General features: G+C 47.5%; 2 protein-coding genes across 4 annotated transcripts; both read left to right on the top strand.

The window, feature by feature from the left end:
* The first annotated feature begins 542 nt into the window (after positions 1-542).
* On the top strand, positions 543-7,585 carry purg (purine-rich element binding protein G). Its single transcript, XM_053411193.1, has 2 exons — positions 543-754; positions 1,058-7,585. Exon 2 carries the CDS (start codon positions 1,099-1,101, stop codon positions 2,113-2,115), a length of 1,017 nt encoding a protein of 338 aa, XP_053267168.1. The 5' UTR covers positions 543-754; positions 1,058-1,098; the 3' UTR covers positions 2,116-7,585.
* A 1,289-nt stretch (positions 7,586-8,874) lies between these two features.
* slc38a9 (solute carrier family 38 member 9) lies at positions 8,875-22,170 on the top strand. Of its 3 annotated transcripts, none has more exons than XM_053411164.1 (15): positions 8,875-9,160; positions 10,153-10,396; positions 11,281-11,410; positions 11,805-11,923; positions 11,994-12,057; positions 12,217-12,310; positions 12,756-12,926; positions 15,669-15,728; positions 15,997-16,200; positions 16,691-16,798; positions 16,923-17,029; positions 17,382-17,495; positions 17,803-17,951; positions 18,149-18,238; positions 21,081-22,170. In XM_053411164.1, the coding sequence occupies exons 2-15, from the start codon at positions 10,269-10,271 to the stop codon at positions 21,244-21,246; spliced, it is 1,704 nt and encodes a 567-aa protein (XP_053267139.1). In that variant the 5' UTR covers positions 8,875-9,160; positions 10,153-10,268; the 3' UTR covers positions 21,247-22,170. The 3 variants fall into 3 exon arrangements, with proteins under 3 accessions (XP_053267139.1, XP_053267140.1, XP_053267138.1); XM_053411165.1 differs by having other exon boundaries at positions 8,879-9,160; positions 10,262-10,396; positions 11,805-11,876; XM_053411163.1 differs by having other exon boundaries at positions 8,879-9,160; positions 10,262-10,396.
* Positions 22,171-22,389: the final 219 nt, after the last annotated feature.

Genomic DNA, 22,389 nt, shown 5'->3' with positions numbered 1-22,389 from the left:
GAAGATGGTGATGATAAAGATAAAATGTGATGAAGGTGATGATAAATATGATGAAGATGGTGATGATAAAGATGAAAGTGATGAAGATGGAGCAGCCGCTGATGAAGATGATGATGATAAAGATGAAAGTGATGAAGATGATAATTCAGATGAAGATGGTGATGATAAAGATGAAAGTGATGAAGATGAAAATTCAGATGAAGATGGTGATGATAAAGATGAAAGTGATGAAGATGGAGCAGCTGCTGATGAAGATGATGCTGATAAAGATGAAAGTGATGAAGATGGAGCAGCCGCTGATGATGATGAAGATGAAAGCGATGACGATAGAGCAGCCGCTGATGAAGATGATGATGAAGATGAAAGCGATGAAGAAGATAATTCAGATGAAGATGGTGATGATAAAGATGAAAGTGATGAAGATGGATCAGCTGCAGATGAAGACTCCCTCCTCCTCCTCCTCCTCCTCCTCCTCCTCCTCTACGTGCAGCTCCTGTCTCTTTAAGAGAGGTTTCCTCAGGACGGAGGGGGGGGAGGGAGGGTGCTGGATGGGTTCACTGGGTTCATGTAGTACCGGAGCCTCCTCCTCTTCCTCCTCTTCCTCAGCCCGGCTGCTTCTCCTCGGTGAACCGGGACCTGGGTAAACCTGAGCTGCTCCATGTTAGTGCACCGGACAGGACGGGACATCTGAGTGTGACCTTTTCCTCCAGGACACAGGATCAGCTGATGACTCCGAACATGCTCCTGTTTGCAGGTCATTCCAGGCATCTGGACACACAGTGTGTTTCTGACAGTTTGTGTGTGTGTGTGTGTGTGTCTGTGTGTGCTGCTCCTCCGCTATTAATGTGTTACAGTGTGTGTTGCTCCATTTGTATTAACGATTGTGTTGTGTGACAGTGTTTGACGAAGTGTAACAGTGTGTGTGCGTGTCAGTGTGTGTTACTCCAGCTGTATTAGCGCGTGCTGCATTGTTACTGTGTGTGTGATACTGTGTGTGTGTGTGTTTGATCTGCTCCTGTGGTACTAACGCGTGTTGTGTGTCTGTGTTGTGTGACAGTGTGATGGCGGACAGTCTTCGTCCTGCTGGAGGAATCGAACATGATGGCTGCTGACGGCTGCTGCAGAGCGATGGATCGAGGCCGCGCCAAGCTGGCGGCGGAGGCTGTTCCCAGAGCCGCGCTGCCCCCCCCGCAGCCGCCGGGCTCCGACATCCAGGAGCTGGCGTCGAAGCGCGTGGACGTGCAGAAGAAGCGCTTCTACCTGGACGTGAAGCAGAGCGCGCGCGGCCGCTTCCTGAAGATCGCGGAGGTTTGGATCGGCCGCGGCCGCCATGACAATATCCGGAAGAGCAAGCTGACGCTGTCCATGTCCGCGGCCCCGGCGCTGCGCGGCTGTCTCGGGGACTTCATCGACTACTACGCGCGCATCGGGCTGCGCGGCCTCGGGCTCGCGCAGCTCGACGAGCCGCATAGTAACGGACAGAGCCGCGTGCCCGAGCCCCGCAGGAGAGCGCAGGAGCACGCGCCTCTGTCTCCCGCCGGGTCCGCCGCGTCTGACGAGCACGCGCAGCGCGTGCTGAAGAGCGAGCTGATCGAGCGCGACAACCGGAAGTACTTCCTGGACCTGAAGGAGAACCAGCGCGGCCGCTTCCTGCGCATCCGCCAGACGGTGAGCAAGGGCCACGGCACCATGGGCTACTACGGCCAGGGAATCGAACACACCATCGTTCTGCCAGCGCAGGGACTCATCGAGTTCCGGGACGCCCTGTCGCAGCTCATCGAAGACTACGGGGACGGGGACGGGGACGAGCGCGGCCGAACCGGCTCCCGGAACCAGGAGGACGAGGACGACAGCCCCGAGCTGCCCGAGGCCGCGTCCTTCCGTGTGGACAACAAGAGGTTCTACTTTGACGTGGGGTCCAACAGGTTCGGAGTGTTCCTGAAGATCAGCGAGGTCCGGCAGCCGTACCGGAACACCATCACCGTCCCGCTGAAGGCCTGGTCCCGGTTCGGAGACAACTTCCTCCGCTACGAGGAGGAGATGAGACGGATTTTCACTTGTCACAAAGAGAAGAGGACAGAGACAAGACAGGACAGCGAGGAGCAGGAGGACTGACCCGGACTGGAGCTCTGGGAGCCCCTGCAGGGGCCCCATATGTCCCTGCAGACATGTCCCTTTATGTCCTCCAGGGGCCCTGCAGACATGTCCTTGAATAGTCACCATGATGAACAGTGTGTGTCCCCTCAACCTTACAGCACCTGAACTGTTTGGTTCCTCCCCCAAGGGCTGGGTAATGACTAATCTGAACCTGCCAAGAATCCAATCATTCATCTTCATGTCCACGTCCATCTTCATGTCCATGTCCACGTCCTTCTTCATGTCCATCTTCATGTCCATGTCCATGTCTCAGTGCTGTTTAATGCACCTGAACCTGTCTGACAGATGAAGGAGTTATTGTTGCTAGAAGATGTGAGGACACTTATTTATTAGAGGTCTAATAATAATATTAACTTGAATTTAGGATTTAAGTTCAAATCGTGATTGACACATTGTTTTTAATTGGAATCGATGTGTAAAGAACTTAAATCACAGCTGACCCCCCCCCACACTGACCTCTGACCTCTGACCCCGACCAGCAGATTAAATGACGCCTGCAGGAGGATGTTTCTCGGGTGTGACAGGCGATGATGCAGGAGCTGGTGGAGGCTACAAGCTGACACACACACAGACACACACACACTCACACACACACACAGACACACACACACTCACACACACACACACACACACACTTTCCAAGTCCTGCAAGGCCTCTTCTCACCGTCCCGTCGTCTTCACGCTCAGAAACCTGAACACTGAATCCAATTGGTCGAAGATAAGATGGAGTGAGGAGGATCTGGTTTCCTCCCACTTCTTGGAAAAAGAGGAAGTTCATGTTCTGATCAGGAAGTTGCTAAATTATCCTAATCGTCAGGGGTCAGGGGTCAGGGGTCATGGCAGTGCAGAGGAAACCAGAACAGTCCAAAACAAATTGATCATGAGCCAGTGAAATCCATCGTCTTTTTCATTCTATCCAACGCAGGCACTTAGTCCACAAACAGGAAGTGTTCAGAGACACATTCCTGTTTAATATTGAATATTGGAGCTTATACTTGAACTGAAGCCTCGAACACTTGAAGTGAAGGGACAGGAAGTTGTGAATGAAGCAGAGAAGACGTCTCGTGGTGGAACAGATGGTTCCAGGAGAAGAGAGAAGCTGCTGTCGCACAAACACACGTCTCATTTTGTGTGGTTGGATTATTTAGACTACACAGTAATTACAGCCTCAGATCCACACACTGAATTGTAAGTAAAGTCTTGTTGTGCAGAGCAAACTGTCGGGGTTCAGTTCGTCTTCTCTGGCCGAGCAGCAGCAGAACGTATTTAAAGATGGACGACACTTCTCCGTCTCTGCCCAAATAAATTGGATGCAGACGTTGCACTGCTACACCCACCTGACCAATCACGAGCCAGTCTCAGCTGTCAATCATAACGTCTCAGCCCAGTTTTAACTAATAACTGAAACAAACACGGAAACAAAACCTGCCCCTGCATCAACTGCCTGAAGTGACACAAACCTTGGTTTGGTTTTTCATTTTCAGGTTCTGTCCACCTCCCATCTGACTGTTTGGACCTATACTGCAGCCAGACAGCAGGGGGCGATGGAGATGTCTTGGCTTCACTTTTATGAGTTGTGTTGTCGTCCATCTTTATCTACAGTTGTTTGTGTTTGTGATGGAGACCAGCCGAACCCGGGTGGTTCTGTCTCATGACGAGTCGACACAAAACGAGTTGTGAAGAATCTGCTCCTCAGATTAATTTATAGAATTTGAAGTTGTTTGTCTCATGAGGTCAAAGTTCACATGTTGATCATCTCGTGAGGCGGATGGGTTAGGGTTAGGGTTAGGGTTAGCTAACCCCGATCTTTAAGCTCGGGTCCTCACGTCCAGCTTCAGAACCAACGCTAGCTTTATGAAACTTTAAAGCTTGTTGATACCTGAAACATTGAGAAATATATCTGACAATATTTGACTACATGACCTTAAGATAATATTTGAAATGAGACGTCACAATGAGTCATGTGACCAGAAGTTAATGGACTGATGTGTGAAGAAATGAGTTGCTATTGAAACGTGTGCCTGTCCTGTCTCTGGATCTGGACGTAGGACAGATCGGCTGGTGTCCATGTCTTCAGCCGGTTAGAAAGCTCTGAGGAAACAGGCTTCTCTTCATCTTCCTCATCTTCCTCTTGTCTCCACTGATGAAGGTGGAGAGAAGAGGAAGAGGAGGTGGACTGCTTAGTGGAGCTGAGATGAGTTTGAGTGACGTGTTGAAACATCTGGATGCTGGAGTGGACTGGTGGGAGACCACAGAGCACAGGACTGGTTGACTTCAGTGAGCTGGTTGACTGGTCGAGGGAAGTTAAGTGAGGGAGTGACTTTTATTTTCATATAAAATGCAAAGGTTCTATGAAGTATAATGCGAAGCACAAAGGACTCTAAATATAATTAGAATATATATAGCCAATGATTTAATTATCAGATTCATCATTGAAGAGCCTCAAGACCTGAGACACAGTTAGTTTTCTCCTGGAAAGAGAACGAGTGTCTTCTGTTCGTCCAATTCCAAATATTTCTCCAAAAAGCACTTTAAAAAGAAGCTGCACTTTAGTTTAGCTGCTTTGTGATTGGTCGACACAGAGGGACCATTTCTAACCATGCCTTCGGTGTTAAGTGACAATCATGGGTCCCTGCTCGTAGAATCTTCTTCTCAACACAAACTCCCGTCAGTGTCCATTTCTGACCCGTCTCACGTCTGTTCATCTGTTAATGCAAACATCATGTGAACAATCACAAAGGAAACTTTGTGAAATGAGCACAAACACCAGGAGGTTTCACTTTGAGGAGATGAACGATGTGACCCAGCTTCACGGGCCGTTGTTTCCTTGGATCTGTTGGTTCTGGACGAGTCCTCATGATAAACGATGTTTCACGTTTGTGCTCATTTCACATATTGGTCATGAGTAGAATGTGAATGAGTTCAGGTCGATGGAGGAGAACGATCTGAGCTCACGTGTCCTGATGTCCTGCAGGTCACTCCTGGGATTCGTGACATGTGACACATCCGTGTTTTACTCCAGAGCTGAAAATATTCTAAATGAAGCTTAACAACATTTCAAATATATTTATTATTTATAATTATATAATAAGTGACCGAGTTTTAAAAGAATAACGAAAACTAAAGAAATTCCTCCAGAATCAAATACATATACACTTGAGTATTAAATGTATACGCATATCAGTATTTATATTAACGTTAGTCTCTTATTTGCATAATGATGTTGAGGTGTATGTTTGCCACAAACACACAACTGTCAGAAAAAAGGTTATTTCACAACTGCACAGACGGAATCAGAAGAATCAAAGATTTAAAGAGGAGACAAAGGTTGTGTCATAAAAACATCAGAATGTTTTTATGAGCCGTGGCTGGTCGGCGTTCAACCTCCGGCTTCTTGTCACGGATCTGCTCACTTCATCAAGTTTACACTGTTACCTCCTCTGGAAATCACTCAGAAAATAGATCCCTGAAATAAAGATCCTGATTAAATGTATGTGAACATGATGAATAGAAAATCCAATCTGACTCATGGATCATTTAGCGGTCGCTGATGGAGCAGCAGCTGTGGTCAGCGAGCCACACAAACATTTAAACATACTTTCAAATGGGTTTAATTCTGTCTTTTAATTACTTGTGGTGAAATTTCAAAATAAATCTAAAACATATGAGAACTAAAATAACAAATAGAATACTGATCCATTAAACCAATTACAAACTGTATTTTTTCAATATTTGTGTGATCAAGCCAACAATACTTAATGTTAAATAAATGTTCACGTACAATTTGCTTTCCCATTTCCTATTATCATTAATGTATTTTATCAGATGGAAATAATAAAAAAGAAAAGATCGTCAATTCCGGTTATTTTACTTTAAGTCGAGATCATTTTGTCTTCGTGTGGACACTTGATCTGACGAGGAGACGGTGACCTTTGACCCGCGTCTCCACGTAGAACTGGGACGTGCAGGTCCAAGCTGTGTCCTCGCCCCAGTGGGACCACAGCTGCTCGTCCTGGTCCCTCAGTGTCTGAGTGGTTTTGTGTGGTGACAGTAAAGTGACACAGACAAACCTCTGATCCAGCTGCGTTGGTCACGGGAGAGTTTTTGCGTGCACAGCCAATAGGAAGCCACAGGATGTTGGACTTTGATGAACTGATAACAGTTGTGTACTGTTTCCAGCCTGAGGCCTTACAGCCCCGTCACTCTTCGACCGGGGAAGTGACAGCTCGGCCCATTTTGATTCATGTGCTTTACTTTAGCAGAAACAAAAGACTGAAAAGAAAAAAGAGAAAAAAACGGTTCTTCCAGGATCGTTGCTTGATCGCATGTCGGATGACAGTGATGGTTTTGAACCAGTGCGCGTCGGGAGTAAAGGGGCGGGGCTCACACAGTGCACGTGTCAGTCTGTGATTGGTCGAGTGACGTGAATGTGAACATGCTTCAGACTCCTGTGGTGGGAAATGTAAAGACGTATGTGTTGAGTCAACTGAAGTGAGTAATGTGAACAGGTGTGTATTTAGATAAATGTAATGTATTACATTGATGTGTCCTATAGTCCTGTAGAGTAAGACTTAAAAAACAAAGGAGGTTTTATACTCTAGCACTTTCTTCAATGTGTACTGTATTAGTTCATCTTCTACATGTAAAGTACTGTATGAATATTCATAACTTGCCTTGTAACAATGAAACAAAGATACGTCTAGAAATGGTAACCAAGAAAACAGTTTTAGAGTGTATGCATGCTAATGGTTGGGTCCCAGTACAATAGGAAAACTATATGAAAAAATGGTGCTATGTAACATTATATAAAGGTGCTTCTACTGACCCCAGCTGAGTGCATGCAAAGAGGAACTTTCTATTTAACTTACGCAGAGAGAGTTGAAGCCACGTTCCTCCCTGAGTCTTCAGAGCTCCATCACTGGAACACACTGGGAATTTCTACCTGAAGACGAGAAGTGGATCCATACTGGGTGGCTGATACCCGACCGGGTCACAATGGTGAAGTCTAACTGTAAATATCAGTCTGACCCTGATTGTGGCCCCGAGCTACTGATCCAGAATCTGGTCCAGATCGTGAAGGTGACGACTCAGATCCTCAAACTGCAGCTGCAGGGGAAATCCAGAAGAAAAGAAAAAGGTCATGTTTATTTACAGTTACACTGCCTTTGTGTCAAAGGTCTAAAAGATCGATAGACAATCTACTGACATGGTTTTGTACTCTTGATTCTTCAGATGTTTATGTGTTGGAATCATTTCTCATGTAGCAAAGAGCAAAAATCTATGTCGTCTTTGAAAGGTCCGAGTTGTTTGAGTTTGGAAACTTGTGCTGATTGTTGCTGGAAAAGAATTTGGAAAAGAAAATACTGTATGTTTATTGGTTGTACTGCTCATCTTTCTTTTTATGTTTTTCATTAAATGTTTTACAGTATCATCGCTGCTTTCACTTGTTTTCTGTTGGAGAGACTTGTCACGTCTGCTGCTGCAGTTTCCACAGAGCCTGAACAAAGATGGCCGTCTCCACCTCCTCCCACTGTCCAGACCAGCAGCCAGCCACCAGGGGTCACCAGATGTCCTGACCTCACCTGGGAGCTGGCATGTCTCCATCTGTATTTAGTCTCTGTAAACTCGGCCCACGCGCACCGTCCACTCATTTCAAAACAGGTTTTAATCCGCGACTGAAATAGTCCCAGACAAAAAACCCTTTGAGGGACGTTTGGTCAGATCTGTCTTTGAATGAGGGACCAATGGTCTTCATTTACTGAACTATATGAGAACTGATTAATGTAAGTATAATTATTATAACTTACTTCTTATTGAAATATATTTGTGATATAATATAATATGATATAATATAGTATTGATTTAAGCAGGCACGTGCACAGATAGGATGAGAAAAGTGCACTTCTGCTGGAGCCCAATTTTTTGTTCATTCATCAATATTTAAGAATAATAATTACTCTCTCTGTCATCAACTCCCCCAAATGTGTTTTGATATCTGACGGGGCATTATTTGAGTTCTTGTATTTTTGTATCTTGTATAAGAATTTCACCCCGACATGCTCACTGTTTTTGCCAGTTATTCATTTATTTATTGTTTGTTATCAAAAATAAATATATAAGTTGACAATATCCTACTGTGTTTTTTATTTATTTATTATTATTATTTTTAATTTCATAAATAATTGTGGGGATGGGGGCCCTTTTTTTGAGAAGCTCAGTCATCCGTGAGGGACTCGGATTAGAGCCGCTGCTCCTTTATTTAGAAAGGAGTCAGCTGAGGTGGTTCGGGCATCTGGTAAGGATGCCCACTGGGCGCCTCCCTTGGGAGGTGTTTCAGGCACGTCCAGTGGGGAGGAGACCTCGGGGAAGACCCAGGACTAGGTGGAGAGATTATATCTCAACACTGGCCTGGGAACGCCTCGGGATCCCCCCGTCAGAGCTGGTCAATGTGGCCCGGGAAAGGGAAGTCTGGGGCCCCCTGCTTGAGCTGCTCCCCCCGCGACCCGACCCCAGATAAGCGGATGACGATGAGTGAGAATGATGATGAGATGAGGGTGCCCTTTTTTTTGGTTTGAGCCCCTGCCCCCCAAAATGTCTGTGCACGTGCCTGGATTGAACGATATTAGGGAAGTGTTTACACACACATCACCTGAAACACTCACTCCAGCCCGGCAGGGGGCGGTAATGCAGCGGAACAGAGTGTGCGTGTGTGTCTGTGTCTGTGTGTGTGTGCGTGTGTTATTCTTCTTCTCGGGTTCTTCACACACAAACAGGAACACAAACACACACACACACACACAGGGAGTCGGGTGGATCAACGTCTCTTCACTTCCTTCACTTCCTCCACTTCCTTCTCTTCCTTCTCTTCCTCTCTTCACGGATCCTCTCGTGTGTTTCCGTGTCCTCACCGACTGAGAACGAAGAGGAATCTTTCGTGCGTGTTGACGTATAGTTTAGAATCCACGGACCCTGAGATGACCTGAGGACCTGCTGTAACTGAACGGTTAGTGTGTGTGTCTGTGTGTGTGTCTCTCTGTGTGTGTGTGTGTGCGTGTGCGTGTGCGTATGCGTGTGTGCGTTGCGTGTGCGTTGCGTGTGCGTGTGTCTGTCTCTGTCTCTCTGTATGGGTTTGTCTGTGTGTGTGTGTGTGTGTGTGTGTGTGTGTGTGCAGACTCAGCTCTTTGTGTTGAACTGACTCATCAGTTTTGAAGTTACATAGACTTGTTTTTCTTCATGGTTTGGGAACAGTGTTGTTGATGTCACTGTGATGTCACTGTGATATCCCCTGTGTGATGTCACTGTGGTGTCACCTGTGTGATGTCACTGTGATGTCACCTGTGTGATGTCACTGTGGTGTCACTCTGATGTCACCTTTGTGATGTGACACAAGGAAACTAATGTGAGTCACACATGGAGAAGGAGACATGGTGGTGACATCATAGTGACATCACGGTGACATCACGGGGACAGATCATCTCAGTCTTTATCCACTGTCTTCTTGTCTGGAGGTAGCGTCCCTCACAGCAGGGTGTCCATGGACATGTTTGTGTCCACAGCAGTGACACATGTTGACTTTCTCTTTTGTGTTCAACCTGTAACATGTGATCACAACTCAGAGACCGGCTCAGGACACATTCTAATAGCAGGTGTGAACTCAGCTGTCCACGTGTGATGGGGTCTTTCAGGACATTCAGAGACATTCAGAGACATTCAGAGACAGTAAGGGACATTTCGTGCCGTCAGATCAAATCCCACTGGAAGAAAGAAGTATAAATAAATGCTTTTTGAATATATTGATCTTAAATTCTCCACGTCATGGTCCTGTAAGCTCTCTGGTGAGGTGGGGGTTAATTTCTACCTCTGGCTCGTAGAGCAGCTGATTTAGTCTCAGACTGTTTTTCACTGATAATCAGCTTTGAGACTTTGAGTCAGATCAACCAGCAGGAGCAGGATATACACAATCCCAGTGTGTAAGTCTCTGGTTGGTTTCCACAGAGAGGAACATCCCACAGGAAGTGTCCTGAGCAGGAACTCAGTGAGTCTCACACAGGTCACGTCTTTGTCCTGGGACTCTGATTCCACTTTATGACACGCCTCCTCCCAGTCAGGTGATGAGCGCCGAGCGGCTGGAAGGCGCAGACATGGAGGACGACAGCCGGCCGCTGCTGAGCTCGGGTCAGGCAGGAGAGAGCTACTCACACAGAGGCTCCACAGACTCTCTGGACTTCAAGGCCAAAAGGTACAAACACTGCAACACGACACCAATCAATACACTGCTGCTCTGTGCTGCTGCACGTGACCCGGAGCAGATAACAGGAAGCCACTGACAAACACAACAACACAGACACACACACCTCCATCAGGTGCACGCTGTAGATGTCTGCTACTCTCTGATTGGTTCAAGTGACGACCTCAATCTGAGCTGTTCACTAGAATACAGTTTGATTTAGAGTGTGTGTGTGTGTGTGTGTGTGTGTGTGTGTGTGTGTGTGTGTGTGTGTGTGTGTGTGTGTGTGTGTGTGTGTGTGTGTGTGTGTGTGTGTGTGTGTGTGTGTGTGTGAGAGAGACAAACAAACAGAGCAGTACAGTAGCCTTGGGTCAAAGGTCAAGCTGAGCTCACCTGGACCACGACTCATTCTCTTCTTCTATGTGTGTGCAAGATACACAATGTACAAGCAGGACTTCCTGGAACTCACTTGAGAAGCAAACACTAACGTGTGTGGTACTGTGTGTGACTGTGTGTGTGTGTGTGTGTGACTGTGTGTGGTACTGTGTGTGACTGTGTGTGTGTGTGTGTGTGTGGTACTGTGTGTGTGTGGTACTGTGTGTGAGTGTGTGTGTGTGTGTGTGTGTGTGTGTGTTGGTGGGCACCTCCCTAGCATCTCCTAACTGAATTAGCGATGTGTGAGTTCTCATCTGGTTTGGTATTTCACAGTGAGCGAGGAGCTTTCTAGTAACTCACACACACGTGTCTGAACTCGCTTCATGTCCATGGTTCACAGAACGTGTTTATTCTCTGTGGCGTCAAACTGAAGAATCTAACTATTAATTAAATGTATATTATATCTGAATCTTGATTTGTTGTATATTGATGGAGGGTCTGTCTGTTTCTGTTTCTTTGAGGCCGTTCCACGTGGAGCCGCGGAACATCGTGGACGAGGACCCTCAGGAGAGAGTCTCTGCTGAAGCTGCCATCCTGAACAGCAGGGTTCATTACTACGGCCGGCTGACGGGCTCGTCTGATAGGCTGCTGGTACGTCTGTGCCTCGTCAGTACCGACCGACTCTAGGAAATCGTAAAGTCAGTGGAAACACGATGACAGGAAGTGAGCTGTTACTTAACCCTGACCATGGAATGAGGAAGCTCACTGGCTGTGGTCAAGTGAGATGTTTGTGAAAACTGGGTGAAGTCGTCACTGCTTAAAAGTTGATGCTTGTTTGAGAAGTTCAGAGTCTGTAGAGCTCGGCCCATGTCCCATCTGCTAACATGGAGGAGGAGGGGTTTATCACCCAGCCACCAGGGGGCGATGCAGTTGATTTGGCTTGACTGTAGTGAAGCAGTCCTGTCGTCCATCTTTGTTTCCAGCCTGTTCAATCTGTTATCTGTTACTGGAGCTGTGAGGACTTCCTGTTTGTCTTCTCCTGCAGAGTCCTCCGAACCATGTGGTCCCCCGGACCGAGGAGATCTACGTCTACAGTCCCCTGGGGACGGCCTTCAAGGTGACGTCCAGCGACTACTCCTCTAAAAACCCCAGCATCATCACCATGTGAGTCCAGCGTCACTCTGCAGTGTGAGAGCCTGACTGCTTGATTCACCCTGAGTCTCTCTCTGCACAGTTTTGCGATCTGGAACACGATGATGGGCACGTCGATCCTCAGCATTCCCTGGGGCATCAAGCAGGTGACGTGCTTCATTCAGAACATCTGACTGGGTTCAAAGACGAGCTGCGTGAGAAACCAGTGATGTCTCCTCAGTTCTTCTTCAGATGCAGATCTGCTCATTAGAGTTTCTTCATTGACTGACCCTCTTGGTCCCTCTTGGTCCCTCTTGGTCCCTCAGGCCGGCTTCACGCTCGGGGTCCTGATCCTCGTGTCTCTGGGTTTGCTGATGCTCTACTGTTGTTACATCGTCCTCAAGTCGCCAAAGTCAATACGTGAGTTCAGCCCCACCTGGTGGAGAAGGACTAATTTACACTCCTTTTAAAAGTAATAAACTGGAATTATCATTTCAAATGTTGTCCCCTATGAATTAACCGCTTGTTGTTATAAATATGATCGAATTAAGTGTAATTTTTTCAAGATTTATCATAATTTTTAGAAAATTCTTGAAATGAGAAACTGCACTTGCTGATCAGCAGGACACTTGCGCTGCAGATTTAGCTGATACATATATAAATATTTTATTTGAACCATGATCATGTAACAAACTCTCTCTACTCGTGTAATAACCACATTATAAGAAGTTGTTCCACTTTTTCCCGGTTTCATATGTTTAATACTGGCTCCAGCCACTAGGAGGCAGCGCTGGGTCACAGTTTGAAGCCAGTGGACGAGATGATGTCCTGAGGAACCTGAGGTTCACTGTTCTGTTCTCTTCAGCCTACATAGACACGTCCGACTGGGAGTTCCCTGACGTCTGTCATTACTACTTTGGAAAGTTCGGACAATGGTCCAGCTTGGTTTTCTCCATGGTGTCCCTCATCGGAGCCATGGTGGTCTACTGGGTCCTCATGTCCAACTTCCTGTACAACACGGGACAGTTTATCTACAGTAGGTGACATTCGTCAAGAAGACGACAGATATATGAACTGCATGTCTTCTGTCTGTGCAATGTGTTCTGAAGCTTAGTCTCACTGGCTGTCTTCTGTCTTCACCGCTGTGTCTTCTGTCTTCACCGCTGTGTCTTCACCGCTGTGTCTTCTGTCTTCACCGCTGTGTCTTCTGTCTTCACCGCTGTGTCTTCTGTCTTCACCGCTGTGTCTTCTGTCTTCACCGCTGTGTCTTCTGTCTTCATCGCTGTGTCTTCACCGCTGTGTCTTCACCGCTGTGTCTTCTGTCTTCACCGCTGTGTCTTCTGTCTTCATCGCTGTGTCTTCACCGCTGTGTCTTCACCGCTGTGTCTTCTGTCTTCACCGCTGTGTCTTCACCGCTGTGTCTTCTGTCTTCACCGCTGTGTCTTCTGTCTTCATCGCTGTGTCTTCACCGCTGTGTCTTCTGTCTTCACCGCTGTGTCTTCTGTCTTCACCGCTGTGTCTTCTGTCTTCACCGCTGTGTCTTCACCGCTGTGTCTTCTGTCTTCACCGCTGTGTCTTCTGTCTTCATCGCTGTGTCTTCACCGCTGTGTCTTCACCGCTGTGTCTTCTGTCTTCACCGCTGTGTCTTCATCGCTGTGTCTTCTGTCTTCACCGCTGTGTCTTCTGTCTTCACCGCTGTGTCTTCTGTCTTCATCGCTGTGTCTTCACCGCTGTGTCTTCTGTCTTCACCGCTGTGTCTTCACCGCTGTGTCTTCTGTCTTCACCGCTGTGTCTTCTGTCTTCACCGCTGTGTCTTCTGTCTTCATCGCTGTGTCTTCACCGCTGTGTCTTCTGTCTTCATCGCTGTGTCTTCACCGCTGTGTCTTCTGTCTTCACCGCTGTGTCTTCACCGCTGTGTCTTCTGTCTTCACCGCTGTGTCTTCTGTCTTCACCGCTGTGTCTTCACCGCTGTGTCTTCTGTCTTCACCGCTGTGTCTTCTGTCTTCACCGCTGTGTCTTCACCGCTGTGTCTTCTGTCTTCACTGCTGTGTCTTCTGTCTTCACCGCTGTGTCTTCTGTCTTCACCGCTGTGTCTTCACCGCTGTGTCTTCTGTCTTCACCGCTGTGTCTTCTGTCTTCACCGCTGTGTCTTCACCGCTGTGTCTTCTGTCTTCACCGCTGTGTCTTCTGTCTTCATCGCTGTGTCTTCTGTCTTCACCGCTGTGTCTTCTGTCTTCACCGCTGTGTCTTCTGTCTTCACCGCTGTGTCTTCACCGCTGTGTCTTCTGTCTTCATCGCTGTGTCTTCTGTCTTCACCGCTGTGTCTTCTGTCTTCACCGCTGTGTCTTCTGTCTTCACCGCTGTGTCTTCACCGCTGTGTCTTCTGTCTTCACCGCTGTGTCTTCTGTCTTCACCGCTGTGTCTTTACCGCTGTGTCTTCTGTCTTCACCGCTGTGTCTTCACCGCTGTGTCTTCTGTCTTCACCGCTGTGTCTTCTGTCTTCACCGCTGTGTCTTTACCGCTGTGTCTTCTGTCTTCACCGCTGTGTCTTCACCGCTGTGTCTTCACCGCTGTGTCTTCTGTCTTCATCGCTGTGTCTTCACCGCTGTGTCTTCTGTCTTCATCGCTGTGTCTTCTGTCTTCACCGCTGTGTCTTCTGTCTTCATCGCTGTGTCTTCTGTCTTCATCGCTGTGTCTTCTGTCTTCACCGCTGTGTCTTCTGTCTTCACCGCTGTGTCTTCTGTCTTCATCGCTGTGTCTTCTGTCTTCACCGCTGTGTCTTCTGTCTTCACCGCTGTGTCTTCTGTCTTCACCGCTGTGTCTTCTGTCTTCACCGCTGTGTCTTCACCGCTGTGTCTTCTGTCTTCATCGCTGTGTCTTCTGTCTTCATCGCTGTGTCTTCTGTCTTCATCGCTGTGTCTTCTGTCTTCACCGCTGTGTCTTCACCGCTGTGTCTTCTGTCTTCAGAGGATCAGATGTAAATATAGAGTATTTAAATATAAAGAATGTATATATAAAGTACTGAAATATAAAGTATGTAAATATAAAGTATTTGAATATAAAGAATGTAAATATAAAGTACTTAAATATAATGTACTGAAATATAAAGTATGTAAATATAAAGTACTTAAATATAATGTACTGAAATATAAAGTATGTAAATATAAAGTATTTGAATATAAAGAATGTAAATATAATGTACTGAAATATAAAGTACTTAAATATAAAGTACTTAAATATAATGTACTGAAATATAAAGTATGTAAATATAAAGAATGTAAATATAAAGTACTTAAATATAATGTACTGAAATATAAAGTATGTAAATATAAAGTATTTGAATATAAATGTCCCATTCGAGGGATAAGTAAACAACGATTAGTACGTTATCAATAAACTACAGTAGTGAAAACATCAAGAGGATGATTTCACATTGAATCACCTCAACCTCACACACTGAAGCTTGAGTTCATCTTTTACTTTTCTCTGCTCTCGACTCTCACTCACTTCACTTCAGAACAAAAACTACTTCTGCTCCAGTTTCTCACACCAGTATCTGAACTGGTTCTTGAGGAGAGAATCTGGAAATGTAAACAAGCTGCGTCTGAGAAACATTTGAATATGTTAACATTCATTCTTAGTGAGTTTTATTCTTGAAGAGACATTTCATGTAGAGCTGGTAGTGTCTGTGTGTTCTAGTTCTTTCTAAGCGATACAGATTTGAGATGTTAGCAGCTGATGAAGACGAGTTCTGGATCTGACTCTTGTCCTTCCACAGATTCTGCTCATGGGGTCAACGCCACAGATTCAGAGTTTGGAACCAACGGCTCAGAAAGAGGTGAGAAGCTTCAGCTCCAACTCGGCTGTAGATCTGAACGTGTGATCTTAATAACTCCTCGAGACAATCCTCTCAGACTGGAGGGAATTTCTCACTTGGACTCAAAGAGGAAATTATTAGATTTCAGAGGTCAAAGGTCATCGAGACCTTATATGAATAGACTGAAACCACCAAGTTCTGTATTTCTGGGTTTAATTTGATATGTGTTTGTTTTCCAAATCTTAAGCAGGTAAAGAAATGATCCGATGCTTTGTTAATTTGCTTCTAGTCATCTGCCCGTACCCGAGCACCGGCCCCGGGGGGAACGACACCCTCAGCCCGCTTTACCTCAGCGTCAGTGGAAATGACACGTCGGACGTCTTTGGACACTGGTGGAGCAAAACCAACACCGTGCCCCTCTACCTCATCGTGCTGCTGCTGCCGCTGCTCTGCTTCCGCTCGGCCTCCTTCTTCGCCAGGTTCACCTTCCTGGGTACGAGAGCTGGGATCCGTCAGAAGACGAGAGACCTTCATCACCTTCATCCCTCTGATGTTCTCATGCTTCACTGATCGTCTGAAGCTTTGATTGATACCTTGTCTTATTTCTTTTAACTCGGTCGACAAAAGTTAAAGACTTTAGAATATAATCAGTACATAAATGTTATATAAAGCAAATTAATCAATTAAAACAAATATGTAATATATAGCACAGGGTCGCTGTCGGCCTCAGCTTCCCTTCATCCAGAGTTTATCTCCAATGTTCAGCAAGAAAACTTTGTTCCAGCAGCAGGTTCAGGAAGCAGAGGATCATGGGTAATATCCAGTGGGAGGACATAGTGAGACACTTTCATCAGACACAGAGACCCACAGAGTTAATCACATGTGGCTGCAGGGGGCGCTGTTGATCAGTCACTGTTACATCGTATAGAATAAATGATTCATAATCATAGCGTGTGCTCCACCTGTCATCACGTTCTGTGCAGGCACCATATCAGTGGTCTACCTCATCGTGCTGGTCACCATCAAAACCTCCCGCATTGGGTTCCACCTGAACTTCCACTGGTTTGACCCCAGCGAGTTCTACGTTCCAGGTAAACCTGCAGGTTCTAAGGTTCCCCCTGTGTGAACAATATATACTGGTAGAACATGCTGTGTGTGTGTGTGAGTGAGTGTGTGTATTTACACTGTGTGTGACCCTCTCTGATTGTCTTGCAGAGTTCAGATTGTTGTTCCCTCAGCTCACTGGCGTCCTCACTTTGGCCTTTTTCATTCACAACTGTGTCATCACATTAATGAAGAGCAACAAGAACCAAGAGAACAACGTGAGCCTCACACACACACACACACACACACACACACACACAGTAGCAGACTGTAAATAAAAAGTCTGAAGCAGGATCAAGGACACTGGGTGCTGAGGGGGCTGCACCACCTCCTACTGGCAGGAGGTTGTAACTGTAAGGGAAGTTCACTGATAAATCTATTTAAATAACCCTGGAGGGGACATGTTATAGTAACATGGCAGTCGACCTAATTCATTTCAACAGTTTTTAATACTTGTTTTCATTTCTCTGGTATTTTCTGTGTATTTTTCTGTTGGACGTCTTCACATGAAGCTCGTCCCTTCGTCTTCACAGTGAGGATCTGGACTGGAATGTGTTTGTCTGTCTCCAGGTGCGGGACCTGTCGGTGGCGTACCTCCTGGTCGGGCTCACCTACCTCTACGTGGGGGTGCTGATCTTTGCTGCCTTCCCTTCACCTCCTCTCTCCAAAGACTGCATCGAGGCAGTAAGACCCACACGTCCGTCTCTGTCCGTCCTCCAGCGCACGTCCCATCACTCAGGAGCTTATTACCACATGTACTAAGATGATCAACATCATTCGGCCTCATTGGTCACTTCCATTATGAAATGAGTATTAATTAATAGTAGTAATGCTGGACTCCACAGATCAGGGTGCAGGTCACATTAAAGAGGATTATATATTATACTGTTTATATTCATATTTTCATTATTGAGAGAAAAACAACGATGTGAAGATTGATCATAAAAACCCGAGACGGATTCAAACGTGTGGAACAAACGTCCTCCTGCAGAACTTCTTGGACAACTACCCGAGCAGCGACGTCTTGGTGTTCGTGGCCCGGGGCTTCCTGCTCTTCCAGATGATCACCGTCTACCCCCTGCTGGGATACCTGGTGCGGGTCCAGCTGATGGGTCAGATCTTTGGGAATCATTACCCCAGGTAACAAGATGACAGGAATATTCAATTATGGTAAAATTTCACTCATTTCACGATCGTTGTCATGGTGAAATGGGTTCATTTGTGTTTCAATGTGAATAATTCTGTAAATGAGTAAATATGTATTTCTACTCGACTTTTAAAAGCAAAACTAAATATAAATATCTGAAATGTATGAACCTGTTTTCTCTTCTCTTCAGTTTCTTCCACGTTCTGGCTCTGAACATCTTAATCGTTGGAGCCGGTGTCCTCATGGCCAAGTTCTATCCCAACATTGGATCCATCATCCGGTGAGTTTCAAACTGTGTCCACATGTTTAATAAATCATTTCATACTCAGACAGAGTGAGTCCAGTGAGGTGTATGTGACTGTGTGTTTGTACCGTTCATGAAACCTGGAGAACGGCTGCTCTTAAACTTTTTAACACTGGATCCTACAATTCCCATGATGCAACTTGATAGTGTCTTTTATTCCCTTCTGGTTAACAGCCACATTTCCTGAAAAAGGTCTTTCTCCTAATGTGTTAAAAGACCAAAGTTAAAGGGAGCTGCTCCGTCATTGGACCGGACCTCAGGACATCCTCATGTCCCTCGTTAGCAGACGCTCCCTAACTCAGGACATCACCATGTCCCTCGTTAGCAGACGCTCCCTAACTCAGGACATCACCATGTCCCTCGATAGCAGACGCTCCCTAACTCAGGACATCCTCATGTCCCTCGTTAGCAGACGCTCCCTAACTCAGGACATCACCATGTCCCTCGATAGCAGACGCTCCCTAACTCAAGACATCCTCATGTCCCTCGTTAGCAGACGCTCCCTAACTCAAGACATCACCATGTCCCTCGTTAGCAGACGCTCCCTAACTCAGGACGTCCCTCGTTAGCAGACGCTCCCTAACTCAGGACATCACCATGTCCCTCGTTAGCAGACGCTCCCTAACTCAAGACATCACCATGTCCCTCGTTAGCAGACGCTCCCTAACTCAGGACGTCCCTCGTTAGCAGACGCTCCCTAACTCAGGACATCCCCATGTCCCTCGTTAGCAGACGCTCCCTAACTCGGGACATCACTATGTCCCTCGTTAGCAGACGCTCCCTAACTCAGGACATCCCCATGTCCCTCGTTAGCAGACACTCCCTAACTCAGGACATCCCCATGTCCCTCGTTAGCAGACGCTCCCTAACTCAGGACATCACCATGTCCCTCGTTAGCAGACGCTCCCTAACTCAGGACATCACCATGTCCCTCGTTAGCAGACGCTCCCTAACTCAGGACATCCTCATGTCCCTCGTTAGCAGACGCTCCCTAACACAGGACATCCCCATGTCCCTCGTTAGCAGACGCTCCCTAACTCAGGACATCACCATGTCCCTCGTTAGCAGACGCTCCCTAACTCAGGACATCCCCATGTCCCTCGTTAGCAGACGCTCCCTAACTCAGGACATCCCCATGTCCCTCGTTAGCAGACGCTCCCTAACTCAGGACATCACCATGTCCCTCGTTAGCAGACGCTCCCTAACTCAAGACATCCTCATGTCCCTCGTTAGCAGACGCTCCCTAACTCAGGACGTCCCTCGTTAGCAGACGCTCCCTAACTCAGGACATCCCCATGTCCCTCGTTAGCAGACGCTCCCTAACTCAAGACATCCCCATGTCCCTCGTTAGCAGACGCTCCCTAACTCAGGACATCCTCATGTCCCTCGTTAGCAGACGCTCCCTAACTCAAGACATCCCCATGTCCCTCGTTAGCAGACGCTCCCTAACTCAAGACATCCCCATGTCCCTCGTTAGCAGACGCTCCCTAACTCGGGACATCCCCATGTCCCTCGTTAGCAGACGCTCCCTGACTCGGGACATCCCCCTGTCCCTCGTTAGCAGACGCTCCCTGACTCTGGACATCCCCATGTCCCTCGTTAGCAGACGCTCCCTGACTCGGGACATCCCTATGTCCCTCGTTAGCAGACGCTCCCTGACTCTGGACATCCCCATGTCCCTCGTTAGCAGACGCTCCCTAACTCGGGACATCCCCATGTCCCTAGTTAGCAGACACTCCCTGACTCTGGACATCCCCATGTCCCTCGTTAGCAGACGCTCCCTGACTCGGGACATCCCCATGTCCCTCGTTAGCAGACGCTCCCTAACTCAAGACATCCCCATGTCCCTCGTTAGCAGACGTTCCCTGACTCGGGACATCCCCGTGTCCCTCGTTAGCAGACGCTCCCTGACTCGGGACATCCCCATGTCCCTCGTTAGCAGACGCTCCCTGACTCGGGACATCCCCGTGTCCCTCGTTAGCAGACGCTCCCTGACTCGGGACATCCCCATGTCCCTCGTTAGCAGACGCTCCCTGACTCGGGACATCCCCATGTCCCTCGTTAGCAGACGCTCACTGACTCGGGACATCCCCATGTCCCTCGTTAGCAGACGCTCCCTGACTCGGGACATCCCCATGTCCCTCGTTAGCAGACGCTCCCTGACTCGGGACATCCCCATGTCCCTCGTTAGCAGACGCTCCCTGACTCGGGACATCCCCATGTCCCTCGTTAGCAGACGCTCCCTGACTCGGGACATCCCCATGTCCCTCGTTAGCAGACGCTCCCTGACTCGGGACATCCCCATGTCCCTCGTTAGCAGACGCTCCCTGACTCGGGACATCCCCATGTCCCTCGTTAGCAGACGCTCCCTGACTCGGGACATCCCCATGTCCCTCGTTAGCAGACGCTCCCTAACTCGGGACATCCCCATGTCCCTCGTTAGCAGACGCTCCCTGACTCGGGACATCCCCATGTCCCTCGTTAGCAGACGCTCCCTAACTCGGGACATCCCCATGTCCCTCGTTAGCAGACGCTCCCTGACTCGGGACATCTCCATGTCCCTCGTTAGCAGACGCTCCCTGACTCGGGACATCCCCATTTCCCTCGTTAGCAGACGCTCCCTAACTCGGGACATCCCCATGTCCCTCGTTAGCAGACGCTCCCTGACTCGGGACATCTCCATGTCCCTCGTTAGCAGACGCTCCCTGACTTGGGACATCCCCATGTCCCTCGTTAGCAGACGCTCCCTGACTCGGGACATCTCCATGTCCCTCGTTAGCAGACGCTCCCTGACTCAGCTCTCTGTCTCCCCCTGCAGGTTCTCTGGAGCTACATGCGGCCTGGCCCTGGTGTTCGTCTTCCCGGCGCTGGTCCAGATGATCTCTCTGAGGCGCCAGGGGGCGCTCCGCTGGCCCTCCGCCCTGTTCCACAGCTTCCTGATCCTGCTGGGTCTGTCCAACCTGCTGGCTCAGTTCTTCATGTAGCCGGCGCCGTGAGGGAGAGTCTCTGGATTCACAGGTTCTGGTGCTGGGAGCGTTGGGAGCTCCCAGCTGCCAAACAGCCGCCTCCAGCCAATCAGAGGCCGTGGTTTCAGACTCAATATCTCCCACTGTAACTGAAGCTTGTTTGTGTATCAGAGGGAAACAGGACTCCAGTGATTTGTTTGATCAAGTTCTCTTTTTATCTTCTTCATGCTCTTTAGCTGCTGGTTTTTCTATGAGCTAATCTTCCTAAAGATCATTTCTGTCATGTTGCGGCTGATTGTTCCTGAACTGATCCCAGGGCTGCCGACTCCCCGACTCACCAACTCACCAACTCACCGACTCACCGACTCACTGAGTGACAGACGCTGCTTCATCACCACATCAGGAACCTGTTGAGAGGGAAACACCACCGGGCCGTTTCTTTTAAACTGGTAATAAACCTGTTTTTTAACTGGAGTCAAACTACATCAGAGAGGAGCTTTGATTCTACGACACCGATTTTAAAGATGCTGTTGTTGATACGTTTTATAATAAAAATGTGAAAGACGAAAGAGAATCATGAGCACAGACATGAGCACAGACATCAGCACAGACATGAGCGATCACGTCTCTGGAAACATTCAAACGTTGGTAACAAGTTTGACATGTGATGGAATCTGTGTTTCACAATCTGCAGGTTTAATTAGCTACGTGTGATTTTAGCATCGTGTGGAGTTGCGTCACCAGGGAGTTGTGTTACTAACCATGTTTGTGCGTGTGCAGGACGGACGTGTCAGCTCTTTGTTTTTTTTAAAGAAACTTTTGGCACTAGCTTTTTAATTGTTATTAGCTGCGTTGACGGACATGATTACATGATGTGTTCTGTGTGTTGTATGTTATCAATGGAAGACAAAGGGAAAATAAAACCATGTAAATCCAGAACAACGTTTGATGTGAATCTTTGTGTTCGTCTCGCTCGTCCATCAGTCTTAATTAACTAAGTGAGTAGCTGAGGTGACATCACTGAACTCACTGGAGTGCGTGAGTGTGTGTGAGTGTGTCTGTGTGTGTATTATAAAGACATAATAAAAATAGATTAAAAACAAATAGGTGTAGTCATACTTTCATTTTTAACTGATAAGATTAGAGACACAATCTACAGTT

This window comes from Pleuronectes platessa, chromosome 19 (genome assembly GCF_947347685.1).
Source record: "Pleuronectes platessa chromosome 19, fPlePla1.1, whole genome shotgun sequence".
NCBI classification, from domain to species: Eukaryota; Metazoa; Chordata; class Actinopteri; order Pleuronectiformes; family Pleuronectidae; genus Pleuronectes; species Pleuronectes platessa.
Note: the sequence above shows the minus strand (reverse complement) of the source record. Positions and strands in the feature narration are given on the sequence as shown.

Coding starts and splice junctions, on each gene's coding strand:
- slc38a9 (XM_053411164.1), top strand. CDS start 10,269: ATGAGCGCCGAGCGGCTGGAAGGCGCAGACATGGAGGACGACAGCCGG. Junction 17,496..17,802: donor CCAAAGACTGCATCGAGGCA/GTAAGACCCACA, acceptor GTCCTCCTGCAG/AACTTCTTGGACAACTACCC. Junction 17,952..18,148: donor TTTGGGAATCATTACCCCAG/GTAACAAGATGA, acceptor TCTTCTCTTCAG/TTTCTTCCACGTTCTGGCTC.
- purg (XM_053411193.1), top strand. CDS start 1,099: ATGATGGCTGCTGACGGCTGCTGCAGAGCGATGGATCGAGGCCGCGCC.